At 47.2% G+C, this 20,923-nt stretch overlaps 1 protein-coding gene across 2 annotated transcripts in view; it reads right to left on the minus strand.

Moving 5' to 3' along the window:
- RNF213 (ring finger protein 213) overlaps window positions 1–20,212 on the minus strand; it is a 54,633-nt gene extending 34,421 nt beyond the window's left edge. The window contains exons 1-24 of one of the 2 annotated variants that reach the window (XM_064467090.1): window positions 20,045–20,212; window positions 18,689–18,825; window positions 16,024–16,346; window positions 14,875–15,483; window positions 14,057–14,235; window positions 13,178–13,336; window positions 12,701–12,894; window positions 12,202–12,482; window positions 10,771–11,039; window positions 9,563–9,751; window positions 8,853–9,051; window positions 8,115–8,170; window positions 7,682–7,835; window positions 7,030–7,182; window positions 6,255–6,353; window positions 5,314–5,436; window positions 4,771–4,951; window positions 3,994–4,167; window positions 3,560–3,715; window positions 2,672–3,282; window positions 2,209–2,374; window positions 1,372–1,589; window positions 673–813; window positions 307–468 (exon numbers count right to left, since the gene is read on the minus strand). In XM_064467090.1, the coding sequence (XP_064323160.1) occupies window positions 307–468; window positions 673–813; window positions 1,372–1,589; window positions 2,209–2,374; window positions 2,672–3,282; window positions 3,560–3,715; window positions 3,994–4,167; window positions 4,771–4,951; window positions 5,314–5,436; window positions 6,255–6,353; window positions 7,030–7,182; window positions 7,682–7,835; window positions 8,115–8,170; window positions 8,853–9,051; window positions 9,563–9,751; window positions 10,771–11,039; window positions 12,202–12,482; window positions 12,701–12,894; window positions 13,178–13,336; window positions 14,057–14,235; window positions 14,875–15,483; window positions 16,024–16,346; window positions 18,689–18,797 (4,905 nt within the window). In that variant the 5' untranslated portion in view covers window positions 18,798–18,825; window positions 20,045–20,212. Of the gene's footprint in view, window positions 1–306; window positions 469–672; window positions 814–1,371; window positions 1,590–2,208; window positions 2,375–2,671; window positions 3,283–3,559; window positions 3,716–3,993; window positions 4,168–4,770; window positions 4,952–5,313; window positions 5,437–6,254; window positions 6,354–7,029; window positions 7,183–7,681; window positions 7,836–8,114; window positions 8,171–8,852; window positions 9,052–9,562; window positions 9,752–10,770; window positions 11,040–12,201; window positions 12,483–12,700; window positions 12,895–13,177; window positions 13,337–14,056; window positions 14,236–14,874; window positions 15,484–16,023; window positions 16,347–18,688; window positions 18,826–19,087; window positions 19,345–20,044 lie in introns of those variants that run through there. The other variant, XM_064467091.1, reaches the window with a different exon arrangement.
- Window positions 20,213–20,923: the final 711 nt, after the last annotated feature.

A 20,923-nucleotide genomic window follows, 5' to 3' on the forward strand; every position in this document is an offset into this window, starting at 1 on the left:
CTCTCTGTGGCTTTTTAACAGTATCCCCAGGAAGCCAGTAAGGTAACCCCAGCTTGCTACAAAAGCACAGCAACCCTCTGGGCCAGAAGCCATCCCCAGCAGAGCCAGAGGATGAGGGTACCAGTCCACTGCCCAGTCTCCAGCTTAGTTCCACCTCAGTAGGGAACCAGAGAGGTAGGAACATCTATCTGCCTGCTACTATTCATCCCCAGTAACTCAGCTGTAAACCAGTCTTAAAAGCTGATACTTAAGGCAAAATCCAACCCCAGCCTCAACATCAGAAACCCACTCAGTTTGAAATCTGACCTCAGAGAACTTCTCCACCTCCAAGCCTTGCTCTCCCTTTGCCGACATGAGCATCAGTTTGTTCTGCAGTTCACGGAGCTCTGCCAGAGAGTATTTCAATGATGATTCATTATCCCCAGAGCTCCCTGGGAGGGTGAAGCGCAGGACATTGTCCAAAGAAACCTGCCAGAGAACAAGTCATTAGCGCTGGTGTGCACTGAGGCTCCACTCCTGAGGCAGTGCTACGCCCAGCAAGGGGAGCACCTAGGAGGCAGCAGCCCCCAAAAAGGAGCCATGCAAAGTTGGAGAAAAGCTACAGCACATTTCTGACAGTCACCAACATGACATATTATCTGCAGGAAGGGAGGGAAAACCAAGCAGCCTCACCTTTTGGCCATCACCTGGTGCTCTGAGAACATATATTCCTCTGCTGTTGATGGCAGCTGCCAGCGACAGCGATGACAGTTCCACAGACCCGTGGCTCTCCTTCACCGTTTTCAACCACTCTAAGTGTTGAGCTGAAGCACGCTGTGGGAAGAGAAAACATGGCACTGCCCTAATCGCTCTGACTTGGCAATTCTTTCCAGGATTACATCTGTGTCCTGGACAAACAGCTTGGGCTGGCATAAGAGTTTCAGGATGGGGAAGGAAGAAAGGAATGACAACTGGCCACAGCCTGATCTTTCTCCACAGCTGTTCTTTACCAACACCACGGGAGGCTGAACAGAACCCACAGTGCTTCAATGCCTCTTGCTGTAGAAACATATCCTGCTGCAAAGAACAACACAGAGTTCCCAGCCATCAGCCCTCCCTCTTCTGCACCATCACTCAAACTTGCAAAAGCAAAGCTACACCATGTCACACTTGAAAGCCTCAGCACTGCCCTGGAGAAACCTGTGCTATGCCAGTTACAGATGCTGCTGTGAATCTTTGTGCCACAAAAACATAAGACATTTTTCTTCCAATAACAAGAGCTGTTGTGATGTCCCCACACAAGTGCAATTTGCCCTGTGCAATCTTCCAGCCACTCTTGGAAGGCAGAAAACACAAGAGGATGCAGAGAGGACCTGCTCCAGCAGAACTCACCAGTTTCTTGGGAAGATTCTCATCACTGTCCAGGGCTCGCCACAGCTTCATCAAGCAGTGCATGAAGTCCTCAAACCCTGACTCTTGCCTAAGCTCATAGAGCAGGGAGAAGTAGCCATGAACAGCGTCATGGAAACATGCCACACGGTCCACATCCATGTCATTCTCCCCAGCAGAGATGGAGGCCAAGTCCACAAATACCTTCAGCTCATTTGTATCTTAAATGAGATAAAACACATGAATGAACAACAAGGGCAGCTTTAACACAATTCCACATCACCACCTTTACAGAAATTGCAGAAGGAATGCCTTTCAACAGCATCTCCTGTGCAACTTCCCTCCATCCATCCTGCCAGCAATTTTATTAGGCGATGCATCCACATTAATCCACATTAATGACATCCTTGGCCCTGGCTTTTCTCCACATTGCCCTGAACAGCAGGTTCACAGCCAGCAAAGGGTGTGTGCCTCTGTTCATGTAAGACACCTGAGCTGGCAGACACACAACTCAGATCACTGCCATCCTGTTAAATGAATGGCCTCTGCTCTCTTAAGTCTGAACTAAATAGTGGCAGCTATCAGACTGAGCCCAGCCACCCGGCAGGGTAGCGACTCCGCTGCATGGAACTATAGTGGCATGGGCATGTTTAAAGGAACTGCTTCACAGCACTTTCCACACCAAAACCTGCAAGAGATGCTTGTAACTCTATCAGTTCCAGAAGCTGTGAAGGCATAAAGATAGCAGATGGATCAGGGGCAGGGCATTCTTTCTGCCCCCACACAAACCGGCAACCCGTATAGTACTATCTGCCTAATTCCTGGGTGAGCAGCACACACCTCTCAGTGCTTCTCTGACCCAGCAGACAAACTCCTTCTGCTGGGCCAGCTCTCTCAGACAGCCACGACGGTTCACTGTGATCCCTTGCAGCAGTCTCTTGGCATCCATAAGCTCAGGGCTGATGGAGTCCAACTTTTGTGTCTTGTACGATTCAAGCTTTGCTGTCTACAAGGCAAGTAGTGCAAACAAATATTCAGTCTGGAAATGGGAAATACAACCTGTTCACCAGCAGGGAAAGGAAAGACCACTAAAAAGCCACACCAAACAGAGGTATACCATCTTTTCTCTTTTAAGAAAGGTTACACAAAAGCACTTTGAACACTTAATTTTTATCTCAAATAAGCATTTTGGGACAAGGAGTGGCTCTTGACAGACTGGGACAGACTTGCAGGAAGGTTCAGATTTACCCAAGCTTCCTAGCCAACACCCTGACGGTACAGAGCTGAAGAAGGGGATACTTACTATGTCCAACAAGTTTTCCAGGACACTGAAGTCACCAGAGAGGTTTAAGCTCTCTTTGACATCGGCAATGATCTTCGCAGCATCAAAAGTTAAATGCATTTCATGGTATTGTTGGATCTGCTGAAATCGCTGGTCAACCCAATCTCTGGCTTCTCCAGGTCTAAGCTTACATATGGTATTTAGTTCAGTTTTGATAACTTCAGGATGATTTGTGAATTCCTGAAAAATTTTATCAACTGCAGAAAGCGCGAGACTTCCAGATCTCAGATCATCATACAACCTTTCATAGCTCACAAAACAAGGGGAGATTAGGTTGCTGAAAACATTATCGAGGTCCAATACAGGAACAATGCTGTCCTCCTCCTCCTCTTCTTCCTCATCCTCCTCTCCTGAACTTTCATACTCCTCTCCTGCCTTTTGCGCTGCTTCCTCCCAGAACTGCTGGAAGATCAGGCTGTTCCTAAAAGCGTGCATTTTCTGGGCAAATTCTTTCAGCTTTGGGCTCAAGCTGTAGTAGGTCTGTAAGGGTCTCTCTCCCACATTCACAACTCTGTTTAGTCTTTTTGAGCGAAGATCTTCCAAGTGTTGAAATTCCACTTCACCTACATCCACTTTAAAACAGAGATATAGGTCAGAGAGATCAGATGTCCAGCTTACTACATCTAATCTGCCAAGTCTCAAAATGCTATTGGCCATGTGGACCGCTACAAACATCAGTTGATGCACAAGCACTCGTCTGATCCCTCAAATGCTCTAGGTTTACTTCCCCCACCCCTCCACATCCTTGCTGTGGTTTAGAATAAAACCTGCCCACAAAATCTAGCTGTTTTCAAAGAAAATTATGTTTTCTGGAGTCACTACTTTCACATTGCTCCCCCAAAACACTACCTTTCACAGAAGCCTGCACCTTCCTACACATGCTCAGAAAGGTTCCTATTGCTTTTTTCTCTCTTCTGAGAAGTGTTACTTCTTCTTGCCTCCTCTGCAGCAATTCTTTCAGTTCTTGAAGGACTCCTTTGTCTTTACTTAACAGCTTCTGGTGCTCTGAAAGAAAACTCATCTGTAGTCACAAGGCAGATACTTCCCACCCCCTGCACCCATAACTCAGGTTTGAATTTGCAGAGTCACAAACACCACAGTGAAATGCAGACAACACAAACTGGAGCTAGGAGCTCCATATAAAGGACAAAGACAACGGCAGCACTGCTAACTGCTGAAGCATCTAATTAGCATTACTAATCACTGAAGTAGGTGAAGTAGGCTATCGATCACTACAATGATGCCCTAAGCCAACAATGCCTCCTTTGAACGGTGTTTCTTACTTATCTCCCAGATACAGATTAACTGCTCCTGGTGCTGCAAAATCTCTTCCAGATGTTTCACAAGGATACACCCTTTCTTCATGTCATCGGTGACGCTCGTAAATACAGAGTCTGCTGTGGCCATTATATCCTTTGCTTCACCTGTAAGTTTTTCTAGGAGCTGTGTGTTTGTTCCTGTTCCAGAAACAAAGCATGTAAAACCTAGATCAGCCCTGCTTCACAGAACTAGGCAAAAATCAATAACTATTCAGTGTCATGATACAGAGTTCTTCCATTTCCCAATTGAATCCCTACTCAACAGCCTGTGAACTCACCACACCACCCTCCAACCCCTCATGTTTTTCTGACCAGAAATGGCCAGGATCTCAGGGCAGCAATTCAGAGTCCTTCCCACAGAGAGCCCATACCCAAAACCTGTGAAGGAAACACAATTTTGATCCATTCACATGATAAACACTTTTGCATTTTTGTGTACCAATAACTTAACTTCTTTCTCTGATAAGTTCTGATATGTTCTACAAATCCACTTGACCTACAGGTTCAGCAGTCCAGTACAAATCCTGAACTGGCTGCTGTGGATTAGCACAAGAGGAATACTAGCTCTCTCTCCTTAGCCTTTCCTCTCCAAAAACGGGCTGAATATGTTGAGCTTTGAGATAGGGAATAAAACAAGAGCAGGGCAATTTTAATGCATTTGTTTGCAGCTCTGCAAAGTGGGAACAGCAAGGCAGAGAACAGCTTTTCATGGACTCCTATGAATATAACTAACAGACATACCATTAAAACTGAAGACATGTTTGATGTCAGGCCATGTGAGCACATGGTGCAAAATGTCATCGAAATCACCACCAGATTGCCCGCTCTTGATTGGCCATGACTTCACGATGATAGTTGATACAAGCTGGCTGAATTGGCCCATGTTGTAGGAAGATATCTTGTCAAGGAGATTGCTCTGAGTCTGCACAAGAGGGGAGGAATGCATCAGTGTTCTGGATTCTACTGTGTCCATCCGCCTCAGGATCAAGCACTGACATCACAAAGTCACACCTCCAGTACCGAGGCGTATCCCAAAAAAGCCGTATGACATGACTGACACCATTACAAGTATTTTTCATAGACCCTTTATAAGTGGATCCTCATTTCCTGATTTCTTGTCAATATTTTTGGGTTTTCTTGGTTTAACAAACTTAAACAATACACAGCAACTCAAGCAATAAGAGACTGAATGTGCGACTCTCCTTCCACCAAAATGCACATCCCTATACTATGCAACAGAAAATTTGACTTTTCCTTTTCATACCCTGAGGGAAAATACAGTACCTGGCAAGCTGCAGTTACAGCCTCTGTGGCACAATTACAGAAACACCAGCCAATGGAAGAGTCAAGTTGTGTAAACTGGTGGTGCTGACAGCAGTAGCCTAAGATTTGGTTAACTGGAGACTCCTATAGGGCAAAAAGAAGATTTCTTATCAATTTAAATTTTCCAAAGCATTTCTTCTGAAAGCATGAAGGAGTGCTGCTATTAAGACAATAAAAGGAACTAAGTGGAAAAATTCAAGTTTCTTAGTGGAGACATGCATCAGCTCATTTATCAGGACCTGGAAGAGAGACGAAGCACAAATAAAAGCTTGAAAAATCTTTCAGTCTAAAATGTGTGATTACTTAATACACATCTCACCAAGCCAAGCTTCCATCAGTAAACACTTGTTTCCTGATTATACCATGAAAATCAACAGCTTAAAGAACTTTGCAACTGATGTAGAAAGGAGGTGAGAAGATATACGAATTCAATTTAGAAGGGACCTACACGTTTGGCTGTACACTTGGGAGCCTGGACAACACAATTTCTCCGCACTGAATGAAAAGGGACAAGCGCCAACTTTGCATCCGTAAGTCCTTGCGTGCTTACTTTACACCCACTGTTTCTTAAAACTATAGGGGTCATAATTGCTCAAAATGTGCTATTTCCTTTAAAGCATCAGGATATCGGTCACTGCTAGAAACAGACCGGCACTGCAGCCAGGGTACCAGGCTACTAGAGTCCTGATACCAAGAATACACTGTGGTACAGTTCAATGTCCAATTTTTGAGCCTCCAGAACATGTTTTATAACAGCAATGGCAATTTTTATGTCCAAAGCCACGGTGCTTTCACGTGCCCGTTCAGGCTCCAGAAGCTGTTCTATAAGCACAGCAGAAAACTGTCTATCCACTCTGAACTTGGCCCACTAGCACGCAGTGACTGCCTGTAGTGTCCCCTACCTCCTGAATTCTTCTTTCCAGATCTGCAAGTAAAGTCTTTTTCCACCGCTCAGTGAACTGTTCATCTGGAAAGCTGATCTTCACAAATTCATGCCAGGCCTGCAGGTGAGAAACAAACAAATCCAAAACACTGAGCACTGAGATTTAACATTCAAATAAGGAAATGAAAAGAACTGTACTGAGGAGAGGCCCCACCACTCCTCAGACAGCCTGCAGTCCTTTCAGATGTTTCCATCCAGAAGAAAAAGAGCACTCCCAGAGCTGCAAAAGGCAGCTTTTAAGCCCAAAGAGTATCAAAATGTCCCAGTTGCTAAAGGAGACAGACATTTGGATGAACCACTTCCACCCTGATGGTGGAAACTGTCCCAGGGAGGGCTGGGAGCAGAGTGAGTCAGACTGTAAGGAGCTGCTCTCTGCTTTGCCTGCTGGAAGGCCTGAAGAACAGCCAGGAGAACATACAGGGTGAGCAAGACAACAGCTCCAGCTAAACGCCAACAAGGGGGAGCTCCTCATCCCAGCAATGCCTCTTGGAGCAGCCAAGAAAAAGGAGAAATAAGGCGAGCAAAGCAGAACCAACTATAGCCCTTTGCTTTTCAGCCCTAATGTTTAAAACAATGCAGCTTCTCAGCTTAATAGTCTGTACTACCTGTCCCCACCTCATTCCTCACCCAGCCACAGCAGATATGGCTCCCAGCAAAGAGCCGTTAGACTAAAGACTCTATGGTTAAGCCACTATAAAACAGCTTTTTATTCATATTATTAGAAGATGACAAACCCGAAGTTCCCAAGAAAAAGAGAACGTCACATGCTCCAGGTATTCTTTCAATAACTTCTTGTCTAAAGCATTTCTGAACCAGGTTCGAGTGTCTCTCAGAGTTTCATCAAATACTTCTACCACTGAAATTTCCTGCACAGCATCTCTTGAAACCTGCTGCATACATGGAAGAAGAAAACAAAAATAAGAACAGTTCAAGCAGGAGGGCAACGTACAACTGATATAAATAAATATTTCTAAAAGAGACAGCCTAAATGCATTCAAAGCACAAACACGTCCAGCAACAGAGACCCACCACTACTTGAATAAAGGGTAGAGGGAGGCTGGGAAAATGCAATGCTTACAAATAGTTTGTGCTTAAGGATGCTTATTGCAGGAAGTAAAGACAATATATGTTTAAGGGGAAAAAAAACCAAGATATAAAACAAAACCCGTGACAGCCAGCGTAGGCATTTGACTTTTTTTCAAGAAGAATCAAAATCATTAAGTGATTTCACAACTTTTTGAAAGTACCACAATCTTGGTTAATTTAGAGTATTAAGTTTTCCTCATTGAGGATGGATATGACCGAAAACCAGCCTGTTGTACCATTTTTGTTATACTTCTAGATATCTTGCTCCTATCAACCCATGAATGGTTCTTTGGTACTCACTGCTGTGGGTTGAAGCTTGGCAACCTTCGAAATCATCATGGCAGAAGTGGCAGGGATCATGAACCACCTCCCACTCTTAATATACTTGCAGACCATCTTGTGTAGCTTGAGGCAATAGTTCAAGCAGGACTGCCAAGAGCGAGCTTCCAAAGCTCTAAAGGACAGGAAAAAAAGGGAATAATTGCTTTTCTGCTCAAAGGGAAAAGAAAAAAAAAAGAAAAAAACCACCGAATTGAATGCAGTGTGGCAACTAACCATCCCTCCCTCAGATGGATTTAAAAAAACATTGCTATCTGACAGAGGGATAGAAATACAGGATTATTTTATTCATAGAGATTTCAATGCACACATTCAAGCTACAAGCACAACCCCACCCAACAGGCATGGTGCACATAAATGGGTCAATGCTCTTACAAAAGTGCACTTCAGTTACCTGCCCTGTTCCTCATCCAAGGTGCACAGCAGTGTCTTTAGAAGAGTCTCTACTACCTAAGAATAGAAAGGTAGAAATATTAAACTGTGGAAGGAATTTTACAGACTGGTTTCTCATTAGTTGAGGGGATGCTGTGAAAGAGGGAATTCAGTATTCTTTCATGCCTTCTCTAACACTTTAATAAATACACTATAAAATAGCAAAAAATTTTTATTGGATGTCAGAGTCAATATATAGATGGCTATTATTTGTACAAACAAAACCTGGACTTCTTACAATCCAGGGATTTAAAATGTATTATTATTAGTTGCAATGTCCAGTTCCTGCTATCCTCATACAAATACAGGTGTTTTCACAACAGGCAGGAAAATCTCTCAAATCAGCAGCACCTTGCCCAAGCCTCCAAGAGCTGGGCAAAAAATAGTTCCAGGCAGCCACCTGAGGATCTCAGGATTAAAATATTTGCCACCAGTGACTAAGAGCAAATCCAGATAATCATACCCTTCTCTTATCAATGCCAACAAGATTTTTTTGCTACAGATATACCCTCTCATCTCCTCTTAGGAGTCTCCGACTTCAGAGCAACTATTTTTGCTTTTAGCTAAATTTTAAGCTCTTTGTGCTCTGACTTGATACCAACCACACTCCCTTCAGCGACAGTCAGTTCTGCTAAAAGGAACACTACAGTCCAGTTCCAGCCTTTATCCCTTAGCTGGGTAAAGCTGCCAGAAGACAAACCTTAGAACTGTTCCACGAAAGGTCGATGTTCTCTAATCTGTAAGAAACACCTTGAAGAGTAACTAACAAACCACTGGAGAAGTCTTCTATAAATATAGCCAGACTCTCCAGGGGCAGCACACAGATCCAGGACTTGACCAGAGTCCTGTCAAGGTCCATCAAGTATCTCTTTTCTTTCATTAGTTGCAGTAGGGTCCCCCTGGACGGAAGAAAAAAAAAATCTTCAAGTTTTCAAGGTATAAAAGGTTAAAAGCTTGTTCAGCCCACGGAGGGCTCTTATTCTCACTCCTCTGCTTTTTTCATTTACAGCTGAAGATCAGCAGAAGACCCCAAGACCCAGTAATTGCAGAAGCAGTGTCAAACTATTGAGCAGAAGCGCTCAAGAAAAATAGACTCCAGGTCTTGCTCAGATTCTGCACAACACCTATCATGAGACGCTTTAACTCACACCAGGCATCACCAACCACACAGGCTGCTCCATGGCTTGCAGAATTAAGGGTTGTTTGGGTCTGAACGGTAATATACTGCACAGCTTTGCCACAGACCATAGTCTGAGCAACCAATATAGTGTCTGTTCATATATCCCAAACACCCACCGTCAACACACTACATTTATCTCTTTTTTTTTACTCTTGTTTTTTAAAAAAAAGAAAGGTGACCAACTGCAATGTCAAGGCACTGGATATAACTAGTAATTCTGGAAAACTCACGTATCTTGCTTCTTCCTTGTTTCAGCAAATGGAAGCCCTTCCAGCCCTGCCCAGACATCTTCTTCCATTGGCAAGTGGTCATACTGCAAAGGAGGAGTAAAGAAATGCAGAAGAGGAATAATCCACACCCACTGGTCTACTTGGTCATCAATGCATCTCTGGCACAAGTTTGTCAGGTGAACGTTCAAGCTGAAAAAAAAAAATACCAAAACAGACACAGTAAAAGAATAGCTTTTTACAAGACTCAAGAATGTTGTTGTGGCTACATCTCAATCTTGCTATGTACCTTCAAAACACTTCTGATAATTATTTTAGGTCAATCTTTGTTTTTGGTAAAAGTTTAAGACTCAAAGCTGTAATCTTACCTGAATCTCTCTGCACAAACCCTACTAATATAGTACTAAGAAAAAGTACCAATACTGTAGCTAGAGCTTCCACGTGAGCCCCTCCAGCTCAGTCAGGGATTGGGTGACATAGGTGCACTTTTGAGGGACAATTCTTGGCCTCCTTGGTTGGGCTGAAATACTACAAAGGCCTCCAAAAGGAAATGTAAGAGCTGCAGCTGTGCAAGTGACAAACTAGAAGTCTGAGTACCAGATAAGCAGTTAGGTAACAGTCTAATAAGAAGGCACTCCGAGAAAAAAAAAATCAACAAGAAATGTGTAATGATACATGTCAGAGGAGACAGGAAGAATCCAAATATGGCATTTAAATTTAAAGGAGTAAACACATGATGATCCTGATCACTGGAGTTTATAAGTAGGAATAGCAAACTGGTAAGAAGCTAGAAACTGCTTTATAGAAAAGGATAACAAATAAGATTTTTATACATAAAGAAAAAATAGCAGTTTTAACTCAATCTACTACTCTGGCAACAGTGACAAGTTGCAATAAGGGAAATCCTGTTTGGACAAAAGTAAAACATTGTTCACGTCAAAAAAGGTATGTGACTATAAGAGGGCTCCAGAGAGGTGGTGCAGGCTTCACCCTGGAGTCTTTCAGAACTCGACTCACCCTTGCCTGGACGTTAGCTCTGCTTCGAGCAGGAGGTTGGAACAGAGATCTCCAGAGATCCCTTCAAATCTGATTTTTTTCTGATTCTCTGACACAAGAGAGTTGATTCCCTTATTGCTTTATCACAGGCTGCTATGCTTGCAGCAAAACCAGCCGAGTTAGTTACCTTGTAAGTGTTCCAGTAACATACATACCTAGTGACTCCTGCAAACACCTTTTTTATATAATTAATTTCATCCAGTATGGCTTGTGGTGACACTTTATCCAAGCACAAGAGGCTACACAGGTCAGCCAGATCGCTTTTAAATGCTGGCAGCCCAAGAATTTCAACTGCTGTAAGAATGGTGAGCCCCAGACCTAGTTTACTTTTAATCACTTTGTTCTCCTGCAAAGCTTTCGCACTTCCTGGTGCAATGAAAGGAAGAGCTATTTTCCTCATGTATTTTAGCAGCAAATCGTTCACCTAGGATAAAGAAGTGAAGAAACAAACCAATCACAGCATTAGTTCCCCAACAAATCTTTCTTCTGAAGACATTTTCTTCTGCCAGTTACAGCAAGGACACTCGCTAGCCCTGTACACCCCATGGCACCGTGGCGGTACCGGGATCTAAGCACACACACGGTACTGACCCCCACCAGAACATCAGGCGTGGTGACCCAGCACCTGTCACGGTTTGGTGCCTGTCTGTGCTACCGGATCCCACCACTCAGCTACTGCTGCACCTCCCCACGCCCAGCAGAGCTGGGGAGCATCGAGGGACTGGGGCAGATGTCAGGAAGGGAACCGGTGAGCTGAGCAGTTGAACACCCAAGACTGCCTTAGGTCACCGTCCCATTCCACAAGCAGACTCCAGCTTCCCAGGGGACTCAGGCTTGGTTGGGAGTGAGAGAAAGGAGGGAGTTTTCTGTCCTTACCCACAGCCCCCAAAAGCTACTCTGCAACCACATCCCGGGGGTCCATAGTACTGTGGTGCTTGGTGATATCAAAGTCACTGTCTGAAACCAGCAGTGACATGAAACACCCGTGGGCTCTGCTGAGCTGGGTGGGTATGCCATCTTGTGGCCTCTCCTGTGTCACCAGGAAGAAGGAGGCTGCAGAGAGCTAGAAACCAGCAGCCCTAAAGCCCCAAAAAAGACAATGTGACATTTCTGCCATATTTCTTAATTACACCCGATAAGAAATTTAGGACTCTAGAAGCCCTGTCTGCATCACTGCTTGGAACTGGACCAGGAGGAGTTAATCTCAAAAAAGGAAGGCAGGCTTGGAGCCCAAGATGAATGTGGAGAAGTTGGTGACAGAGTGACTGGCAGCAACATTAAAGGGCCAGGCTTCAGAAATTAACATCCAGACACAAAACCCACTCAAGTAAGAAGTCACCACATCACAGCCCTGCTGCTGACCAATATTGGATATTCAGAGCAGCACCTAATTGCAAAGGCATGTCTGAATTTTCCCAGGCAAACAGTGGCAGTCACCCCAAAAAGATCCCCGCTGCTTCTGCCACTCCTGAGCTTTTTGACTGAAAAAGCAAAATTAACCCAACGAGGTCAACAACAACATTAAAGTTCTGCGTTTAGTAACTGAACGTCTGTTTTCCAGTATCTGTTAAAAGAAAACTGATTACCTGCTGGGTGCCAAAGTTTAACTCTGTCCATGGCATCTCCTTGCCGTCACATACCCAAGGGTGTGATGTAACATTATAAAATTGTCTCATCTGGAAGATAAAGCTTCTCATGTTTTCAGGACTCCAGGTTCCAAGAATGCTGAAGATATTTTCTAACATAATATTTGCAGCTATTATCTTCCCTTCCACCACTTCTTTGTTATTATTGCCAGAAATCCTATTAAAAATGGTTTTCATTGTAGAAGGCTTTGTGCACACGATATCGTCATACTGATGCCATTCTAGAATAAGCAACACAGATGAGAACACAGGAAAACAATCATTTGAGAAACAAACACACATTTGCACATGCCTCCACTCTTGCAGTTATCCACAGAAATACCCCCACTGACTCATTAAGTTTCCAACTTCAGGCAGTGCTGTCTAATAATAATAGTAACGCTAGTCCATATGAAGCTAGAGATCATCCCACCATGCAGATCCAGTCAGAAAAGCTCACCTCCGTTGTTGAGCAAGGTGCTTTTTATAAATAAGCAGCGATTGACATAATTACTTGAGACTGGATACTTGTAAATATATTCATACTCCTCTTCCCCATGGATAACACAATATTTATACGGAATGTATTTATCCACATTTGCTTTTGCAAGAGTTACGGTGCCTTCAATGAGGTATCCATGTTCTTCTAGATGCCTAGGAAACACAAAACACAGCAAAGAAGCGCAAAGGACACGTCAGCTGATCTGTATACTTCCTTTTCCATGCACCCACCACTCCATTTTTAATAGGAATGGTGATTATTCTTTCATGGTGAAAATTTTAGGATAGTTATCTCCACTATGAAAACCCTTTGCAGCGATACCCACCTATGGACACATAGCTACAGTCTTATGTATTAAATGAAGTTCCACATTGCATCTGGTTCTCCAGAGCCAAAACACCCCTGTGTCTCTGCATGACTCAAGAGGGTACTTACTTAGTGCAGTTCAGCTCACAAATGTTGTGCTTCCAGTCTTCATAAGGAAAAATGCCTTCAGCCCTGATGAACACTTTATGGGTTTCCGGGTTTAGTTTGAAGTCTTTGGACAATATTGCATGGAAATATACTCTAACACCATTATTTCGTTTCCCAGAACTACAAAACAGAATTAGAAGGAAAACTGAATTCTACTTTTTTTTTTTAATTGCATGAATCATTATAAACAACAAATAAGATCTGAGCCACTAGCTTGCCACTTGCTACTGGATGCAAGACCCATAAGCTCTGTCAGCAGTTCACTCAAACTGATGCTACACAGCAGGCCTAGTGTAAAGCCTAGTGCAAATAGGGACAATGGGATCTTAAAAGCAGCAGAAAATGCTCTGGCCGCATGCATCTGGGTCACTGCGTTGGTAAGCCAAAAGAAATACCTCACCCAGCAGCCACCTGAAATGGCTAAGCTTTATCCCTCTTCCAGCTCATACACATTAAGTAAAACAAGTTATACTAAACAAAACAGCTTTTCACACCATTAAAGGGCTACATGTGTGAAGCACATGTTGCTCGTAAGAGTAAGAAATAAGAGGACAATCTCTCTTCTTTTATTCATTAAATGCTCAAAAAGGTTCAAGTACCAAGTGTACCACACTACCCAGTATATGGCCTGTGCTGCAGCTCACGATTAAACATTGGCCCTCTTTTGCGTGAGCAGTAGTTTACCTCTAGTTTTAAGGCAATTCTATTTCCACATATCCAAGGTACATGCAGATCTAATCTTAGTACTTCAATCCCCTGCCTCGGTCTGGAGTCCTCTAGGGCTCCTCACACCAAATCCTGTAAGTGAAGAATGCTGGGGAGCAGCAGGGCTGTTCTCACCTTTCTGTGATCTTATCCACGGGTTTCTGGTTCTTTTGTTGCTTTTTGTCGTTGCGACTGTCTGTTACAGCTGAAGCATGATCCTTTCTAGCAGCCTCAGGTCCTTTGGTCTGACTTGCCTTCCCAGTTACTTCATGCACTTTCTCGTGTGGGGTCTTTTTCTCCTTTGTGTCTTCCTTCTGTGACAGGAAGACAAGCAATGCCCAATTAAAGAGTAGGCCCTGGAAGTACATCAGCAGAAATATCCAACATCTCTTCAGATGCCTGGGAACATCCAGAAGTCACAGCATCCCAGCTAGCTTCATATTTCTGGAAATACTAATCCCTCACTGAGGGAAGCTACTGGTTAAGGAAAACAGCGCATGATTGCAATAGGAATCCAACCCAAATATATTGGCAAGAAGTTGGGTCAATAAGCCACAGTTCTCCAGAGGACAGAGTGTAAAGAAAATGAAAGACAACCAACAGCAATTTACAGCTTTACAGGCTGGTCTGTGAGTGGAGCACAGGTGTTCTACAAAGCATAAAGATCTCCTCGTTAGAAGACATCCAACAGAGCTCACTGGAAGAGTTGGCTGGAGAAGAGACCAGTTCACAGCTCCTGGGGGTAACTGAACACCCACTCAGTGCGAGAGCTACGCTAGAACTAATACACAGGAGAGCAAAACTCAAAACAGAAATGCTTCATAGCGTTGCCTGCTTTCTCCCCATATCCCCAGCCTTGTGGTGTTCAGCTTTACTGACAGCACAAAAGTTATAGAGGGAAACTTTGCCCAACTCAACCAAATACTCACCAGAGTGTTCACTCACACACTTACCTTGGAAGTCACATGGCTCACTTTCTGGGTGGTGTCTTCCTTATCCTTCCCAGCCCGTGAGCTTTTGACCACAGGTGAAGTTTTTGTGTCTTGGCTTCGATGCTCAGCACAAGGAGCTGCAGGTTTACTTTTAGGCGGTCCTTTGCCTGGGGAGAACCCAGAGGAAACGCTCGCTCTCTCCCCTGTTGAGCCCAGTTTCTTACTACTACCTGAGGACTGGGAATCTGATCCGGTTTCTGGAAGCTGGCCAGCGTCAGGGGCACAACTGCTCCCTTCCACATTACTCATGACTGTTTCTCCATGTCCTGTGGTACTTCCACCCCCCGCCTTCTCCTTTGGGGCTGCAGAGCTTGGAGACTCCACTTCCAGACTTCCAGCTTCCTTTCCCAAGAGACCCAACGCGCTGTTGCCTTCACGTGTGCCTCTGCTGTCACCAGTGACTAAATCAGCACCTGGTTTGGCTACTTCACTGCCTGGGGTTTGGATTTCTTGTGGAATAACACAGGTATCAGGCAATTCTGTGGTTTGAGCTGGTGCTGTGCTTAGAGGAGGCAGAGTCTCCTTCTCCCCAGAGCTGGAAAGAGCCTTCTTTGATTTATTCTTCTTTTTCTATTAATAAAAAAAAAAGGAACAACCCAATGTCTATTTATTCATTGTTGAAGAGGAATCATTTGCCACTTCCTCCATTGCAGCTAGTACCACCATGTTCCTGCTACACTGGGTTAATGGAGAATGATCAGGAAGAGAAGGTACTAGACCATCTACCATCTTCTATAGCAGGTGAAATGCAAGTAAGTCTTGAGAATTCTGTATTTTTAATATTCAAGACTTTCTCAGCAGGAACACAGAGCAGAGTTGAGCATGATGCTCGCTAACAAGATCAAACCAATTACTAAGCTGAATTCTGTACTGTTTCCCTCAATGCAACAAAGATACTGTCAGAGGGAGCTGTACCGCTCAGCACATCAGCTGTCCGCATGCACAACACTTAATGCAAGCAAATACATCTACAGTTTGCCTAGGAACACTTGCAGCAGCATGCAGATGCAGGCCAAAGGGATTAGTGGTGATGCAGCCCAGCTTCATTGCTTTACAAAAGAGAGAGCAAGTTACCAGCTATTCCTGCTTCTCAGCACTGAAGAGCCTTACCCTCCTCTGTGACTTCTGAGAAGAATCACTGGCCACGCACTGAGCTGTGGTCGCTGAGCTATCTCTTGGAGCTGTTAGACTATCCAGCAGCCATGCTCCCTTTTCCTCCTGTGCTTCAGTGGAGGAAGGAGGCCCACCCGCAGTGCATTCAGGTGCGGTCTCTGAGGTGCTGATCAGAGCTCTTGCATTCTCCATCACCGATCCTCCCTCCTCTTCCTTTGTTTCAGTGGTAGAAGGCAGTCTATCAGCACCTTCTCCCTTCACATCTCCTCCAGGCTTTGCTCCTGCGGCAGGGACTGGAGCGAACTTCACCTCCCTTCTTTCTGCAGTGGAGGCAAAGTTCATTGTTAAACTAGAGTCAGGAGAAAAAGCAGTTCTCAGCTGGTGGTGTGAAAGCAGGGTCTACTGCTGACTAAATGTATTGACTGAACACCCAGGAGCCGCTTTGTTGTTCCCTGTTCAACAGCTACCCCTAGCAATAACACCATCCTCCATCCCTAGCACAGCCTCCTTCCCTCTCCAAGGCCCCTGCAGTCAGCAGCAAAATAATTAAGATAAGAAACCACGGTACTGAGGTACCGATCTTCCTCTACACTACCTCCAGCTAACATGCTACTGGCTGAAGCAGCAGGTGCTGGGAACCACAACTGCCTGTTCAAAGTGCTCAAGGACCCTCAAGTACACAGTGACAGAACACTGGCACCTCCCAGCTTTCTCAACCTTCTGGACTGGCTGCGTGAGCTACTACACAGCTGAGTGTTGTGTCCAGGAAGGCACAGGGAACTCCCTTTTTATCTTCAACAGTTTTATCCAGTCCCTAAAACCTGTGAAAATGCAGCTCGTGTCTGAATCAGGCATCAGAGTAAACCTCTACCTTCTACAGACCTGTTTTACAGGTTTTTCAGCACTGTCTCTACCCAATTTTGAGAGCAGCATTTTTTAACCTCTTTGAGCAGAGATCAACCAACACCAAAGCACATTAGTTTCCTCTGAGTATTTCTGGGAGCAGGAGCACCAAAAAAAAAAATTCAAGGTGAAGGCAGCTCACAGCCCCTTCGAGTATTACATCCCAAAGGCTGCACAATGCTTAACGACAGCAGGTTGTTTTGTACCTGAAGCAGGTACCCTTTGCAACAGTGTTTCAGATCCATTTACTATCATGCCATTATCTGAAGAATTTAAACTCTTTCCTAAGCTTTTCCTGCTCCGCAGTGATTCCTCTCTTGACACGGCTTGACCTGCACTCATTTACTTGTTAGAACTCCCTGATCCCCCAGCCAGAGAGCATATTTACCTGGTAAAGCACTACCACTCCTTCTACCGCCTTTAATCATTGCCAGAGCAGGGACAAAGCTTTTGGACCACCAGAACAGATGCTTTGGATGTTTTTCCTACAGCAGATCCTGGGTTTGTTACCATGCCATCCCGGATTGCAGAGGAATTTGTTAAGAACTGATCCTGTCAGGATTACAGCGGGCTGCTGATCCTGATTCAGTGTATTCTTTTAAGATCCTACTTCAACACACCAAAAGCAGTTCTGGTGGCCGGATCATTGTCTCTTTAAGCAAGTGAAGGATTAGGAAATATTTCCCCTCATTAACTCCATTAGTTGTGTACTTTATTCTGTTACTATTCCTAGAGGTAGAACTAGCATGTTGTCAAACAGAAGTTCAGGCAGTGAATTCTAAACCTAACAATAAGCTGAAGATAGGAAATTCTGGATCAAGAGGGACTAGTCCAGTGTTGTGGTTTGGCCTGGCAGGCAGCAAAACAACGCACAGCTGCTCGATCACTCCCCCCCAGCAGGGCGGGGGAGAGGATGGGAAAAAAAAAGGTAAAACTCATGGGTTGAGATAGAGACAATTTAATAGGACAGAAAAGAAAGGGAGAATAATAATAATGATAAAAGAGGATACAAAACAAGTGATGTACCATGCAATCACTCGCCTCCTGTTGACTGATGCCAGTTCCCAAGCAGCAGACCCCCAGCCAGTTTTGACCCTAGTTTATATACTGAGCATGACATCACATGGTATGGGATAGCCCTTGGGTCAGTCAGCATCAGCTGTCCTGCCTGTGACCCCTCCCAGCTCCTTGTGCACCCCCAGCCCCCTCGCTGGTGGGGTGGGTGAGAGGCAGAAAAGGCCTTGATGCTGTGTAAGCCCTGCTCAGGAATAATAAAAACATCCATGTGTTATCAGTATTATTCTCATCCTAAATCCAAAACAGGGTACTACACCAGCTACTGGGAAGAAAATGAACTCTACCCCAGCAGAAACCAGGACAATCGGTCTTTATAATACAGCATTCCATAAAAATGGCTACACAGAAGCTCGTTCAACACTGGAGATCTGAGCATGGACAGCATGTGAAGGAGGTGTCAGTGACCAACTCGCTTCTCTCTCCGTCCCCCACCAGTCACTACACAGTGAGGAAAACTCCGTCTCCAGCAAATAACGCAAGGGAAGGTTGAGACGATGGCACCATGTAGTGACCTGGCCAGAGCTGAGCAGCCCAGAGCTACACAAGCACCGGGGCCAACACGAGAACCAGCAGACACCCGCAGCCTCCTGGTCACCGTGCGGCCCCAGGGCCTCCCAGCGCCGTGCTCCAGCCAGTCCCCCGCACCGCATCCCCCAGCTCACCCCACGGTGCATCCTCCTACCTGTGTCCTCGTCCCCAGTGCCGGCGATGGGAGCCAGCTGGGCCCCACATTTGCTGCAAGAACCGGGAGAATCATCCCCAGAAACAAAGTGACACACGCGGCACTTCATGCTTCCCCGCCACAAACTCCACGATAAGCTTTTTCAGAGCCGCAGAGGAAAAGGATGGGGCGGAAAGAGAAATACAAATATTAATGTCAAAATAATGAACTTTCATTATACAAGCCTCTTCCTGACTCTCGTTTTATTTCCAGGAAACACACTCCGATACTCAAGGCTTATCAGCCAGCTGCGCACGAGCGAGCAGCCGCCCTCCCTCAGCTGCGCCAGCTCACAGGCTGGGGGGGAAACCACAAACGCTTTAAATAAATAAAAATAGTTACTCCACTTTGCGCAGAGACCTTTTATAATTAAACGTATCTGGGAAGGCACCGGAGCCGGCAGGGGACGGCGAGGGCAGGGTGGCCGAGCAGGCCCGGGCATAGGCCGACCCACAACTCCCTGCCAGGGCGGGCTCGGGCAGGCCCCGCTCCCTGTCCCCGGCAGCCCGGAGGTGCTGCTCCCGCTACACGGGCCAGGGAGCTCCGTTCCCCCGGGCTACACCGGGAGAGGGCTGGAGCCGGGCCGAGCCTAACCGGACCGGGCGGGGCCTAGCCCGCATCCCCTGCCCGCACCCGCACCCGCACCGCCCGGGGCGAAGGCGGGGCCGGCCCGAAGGCGGAGCCTATATGCAAATGAAGTGCCGCTGCCCCCCGCCCCCCCCCGCATAGGCGCCAAGTCCCGCCTCTCCTAGGTAGATATGCAAACGCCCCGGGGCGAATGGACCAATGGCGTTGCGAAGGGCCTTGGCGGAACGCAAAGGAGGCCCGTTAGGTGAGGGCTAGCAGGCAGGGGGCGGGGCTTTGTGCGGTTCCCAGCCTGCGCGGGGGGGCCGGGGGGTGCACCGGGGGCCAGGGAGGCATCGGGGGGGCCAGGGGGTCACCGGGGGTCACCGGTACGGCCGGGGTGCACCGCGGGGAGGCACCGGGACCACCAAGGGGTAGGAGTCTCCCGGGTGCACCAGGACGTCAGAAGAGGGGAGCGCCCAGGGGCGGCCGGTTGCACCGGGGGATGAAATCGGGGCGCACCGAGGGGGTTCAGGTCACACCGGGGGAGATCGGGGCGCGCGGAGAGGCTGCACCGGGAGCCCGCAGCGCGCTGCCCCGCCCGGGCCCGGCAGGGAAGCCCTCCCGCACTGGAGCCCCCCCCCCCACCGTATCCCCCCCGCCAGCCCACACCCGGTGTCCCGGCCCAGCCCGCAGCGCTGCCCCGCCGCCCGGTCCTCCCCACCACCCGCCGGTCCCGGTAAAGCAACTCACCGACGGGCCGGAGACCGGCACCCGCCGCGACCGCTCCGCCGCCTCCAGCCCGGCAAAGTTTCGCTTTCCCGCCGAGCCACCAAGTTTCGTTTCTGGGGCGTCACCGATGCCGGCCCCGGCCCCGGTCCGGCCAATCCCCCCGCGGCGGGGCCAGCAGCGGCTCCGGCCGCCTTCCCCCGGGCGGCTCCCACCGGAGTCCCGCCCTGCGGCTGCCGGTGGCGGGTGGCGGTCCCGGCTCTGCCCCAGCCCCACCCCCCCCCGCCCCGCCGGAGGCCCGGGGGGTTGCAGCGCTGCCCGGGAGCGGGCCGGGCCACCGGGCATCCCCCCGGGCACTGCAGGAGCACAGCAGGGTGCTCCGCTCTTCCCAGAACACCCAAACATCACCTGATACCTCCGCACCGAGAGCCTTCCACCGGCCCAGCCCGTTGTGGAGGGTTTGGGAGAGGATTTTCACGGTCCTTTCCAGCGCCAGCCCAGAGCTGGATGCCCGGCTCCATCTCCCCCGGGGCCGGCGGGGCAGTGCTGGCGGGGACAGGCCTGGAGCTCAGCCCTCTTCTTTCTGACCCCAGATTTAGCAGCTCCCAGATCTCCAGCAAGCCCCTCTTTTTTCTATGTTTGGCTGACGGGGTGAAGACACACCAACCACCCACCACTGCTCCCTCAGGCCACGATCAATCGCTTCTTGATCCCGTCTGGCCTCTGAGCTGTTGCAATAACTCAGACAGTGAATGGTCCTGAACAGGCTCCTCAGGCCACTGTAGCGGGGCTGTGTCAGCACTGGGTGGCCGTGGGGTCTTGCACACTTCTGTTAAACGCATGTGCTGCCCAGACAGCACAGGGATGCAGGACAGGGCCTGCCAGCAGTGGTAGGGAGGGCAG

Source organism: Phalacrocorax carbo, chromosome 16 (assembly GCF_963921805.1).
Source record: "Phalacrocorax carbo chromosome 16, bPhaCar2.1, whole genome shotgun sequence".
Lineage (NCBI taxonomy): Eukaryota > Metazoa > Chordata > Aves > Suliformes > Phalacrocoracidae > Phalacrocorax > Phalacrocorax carbo.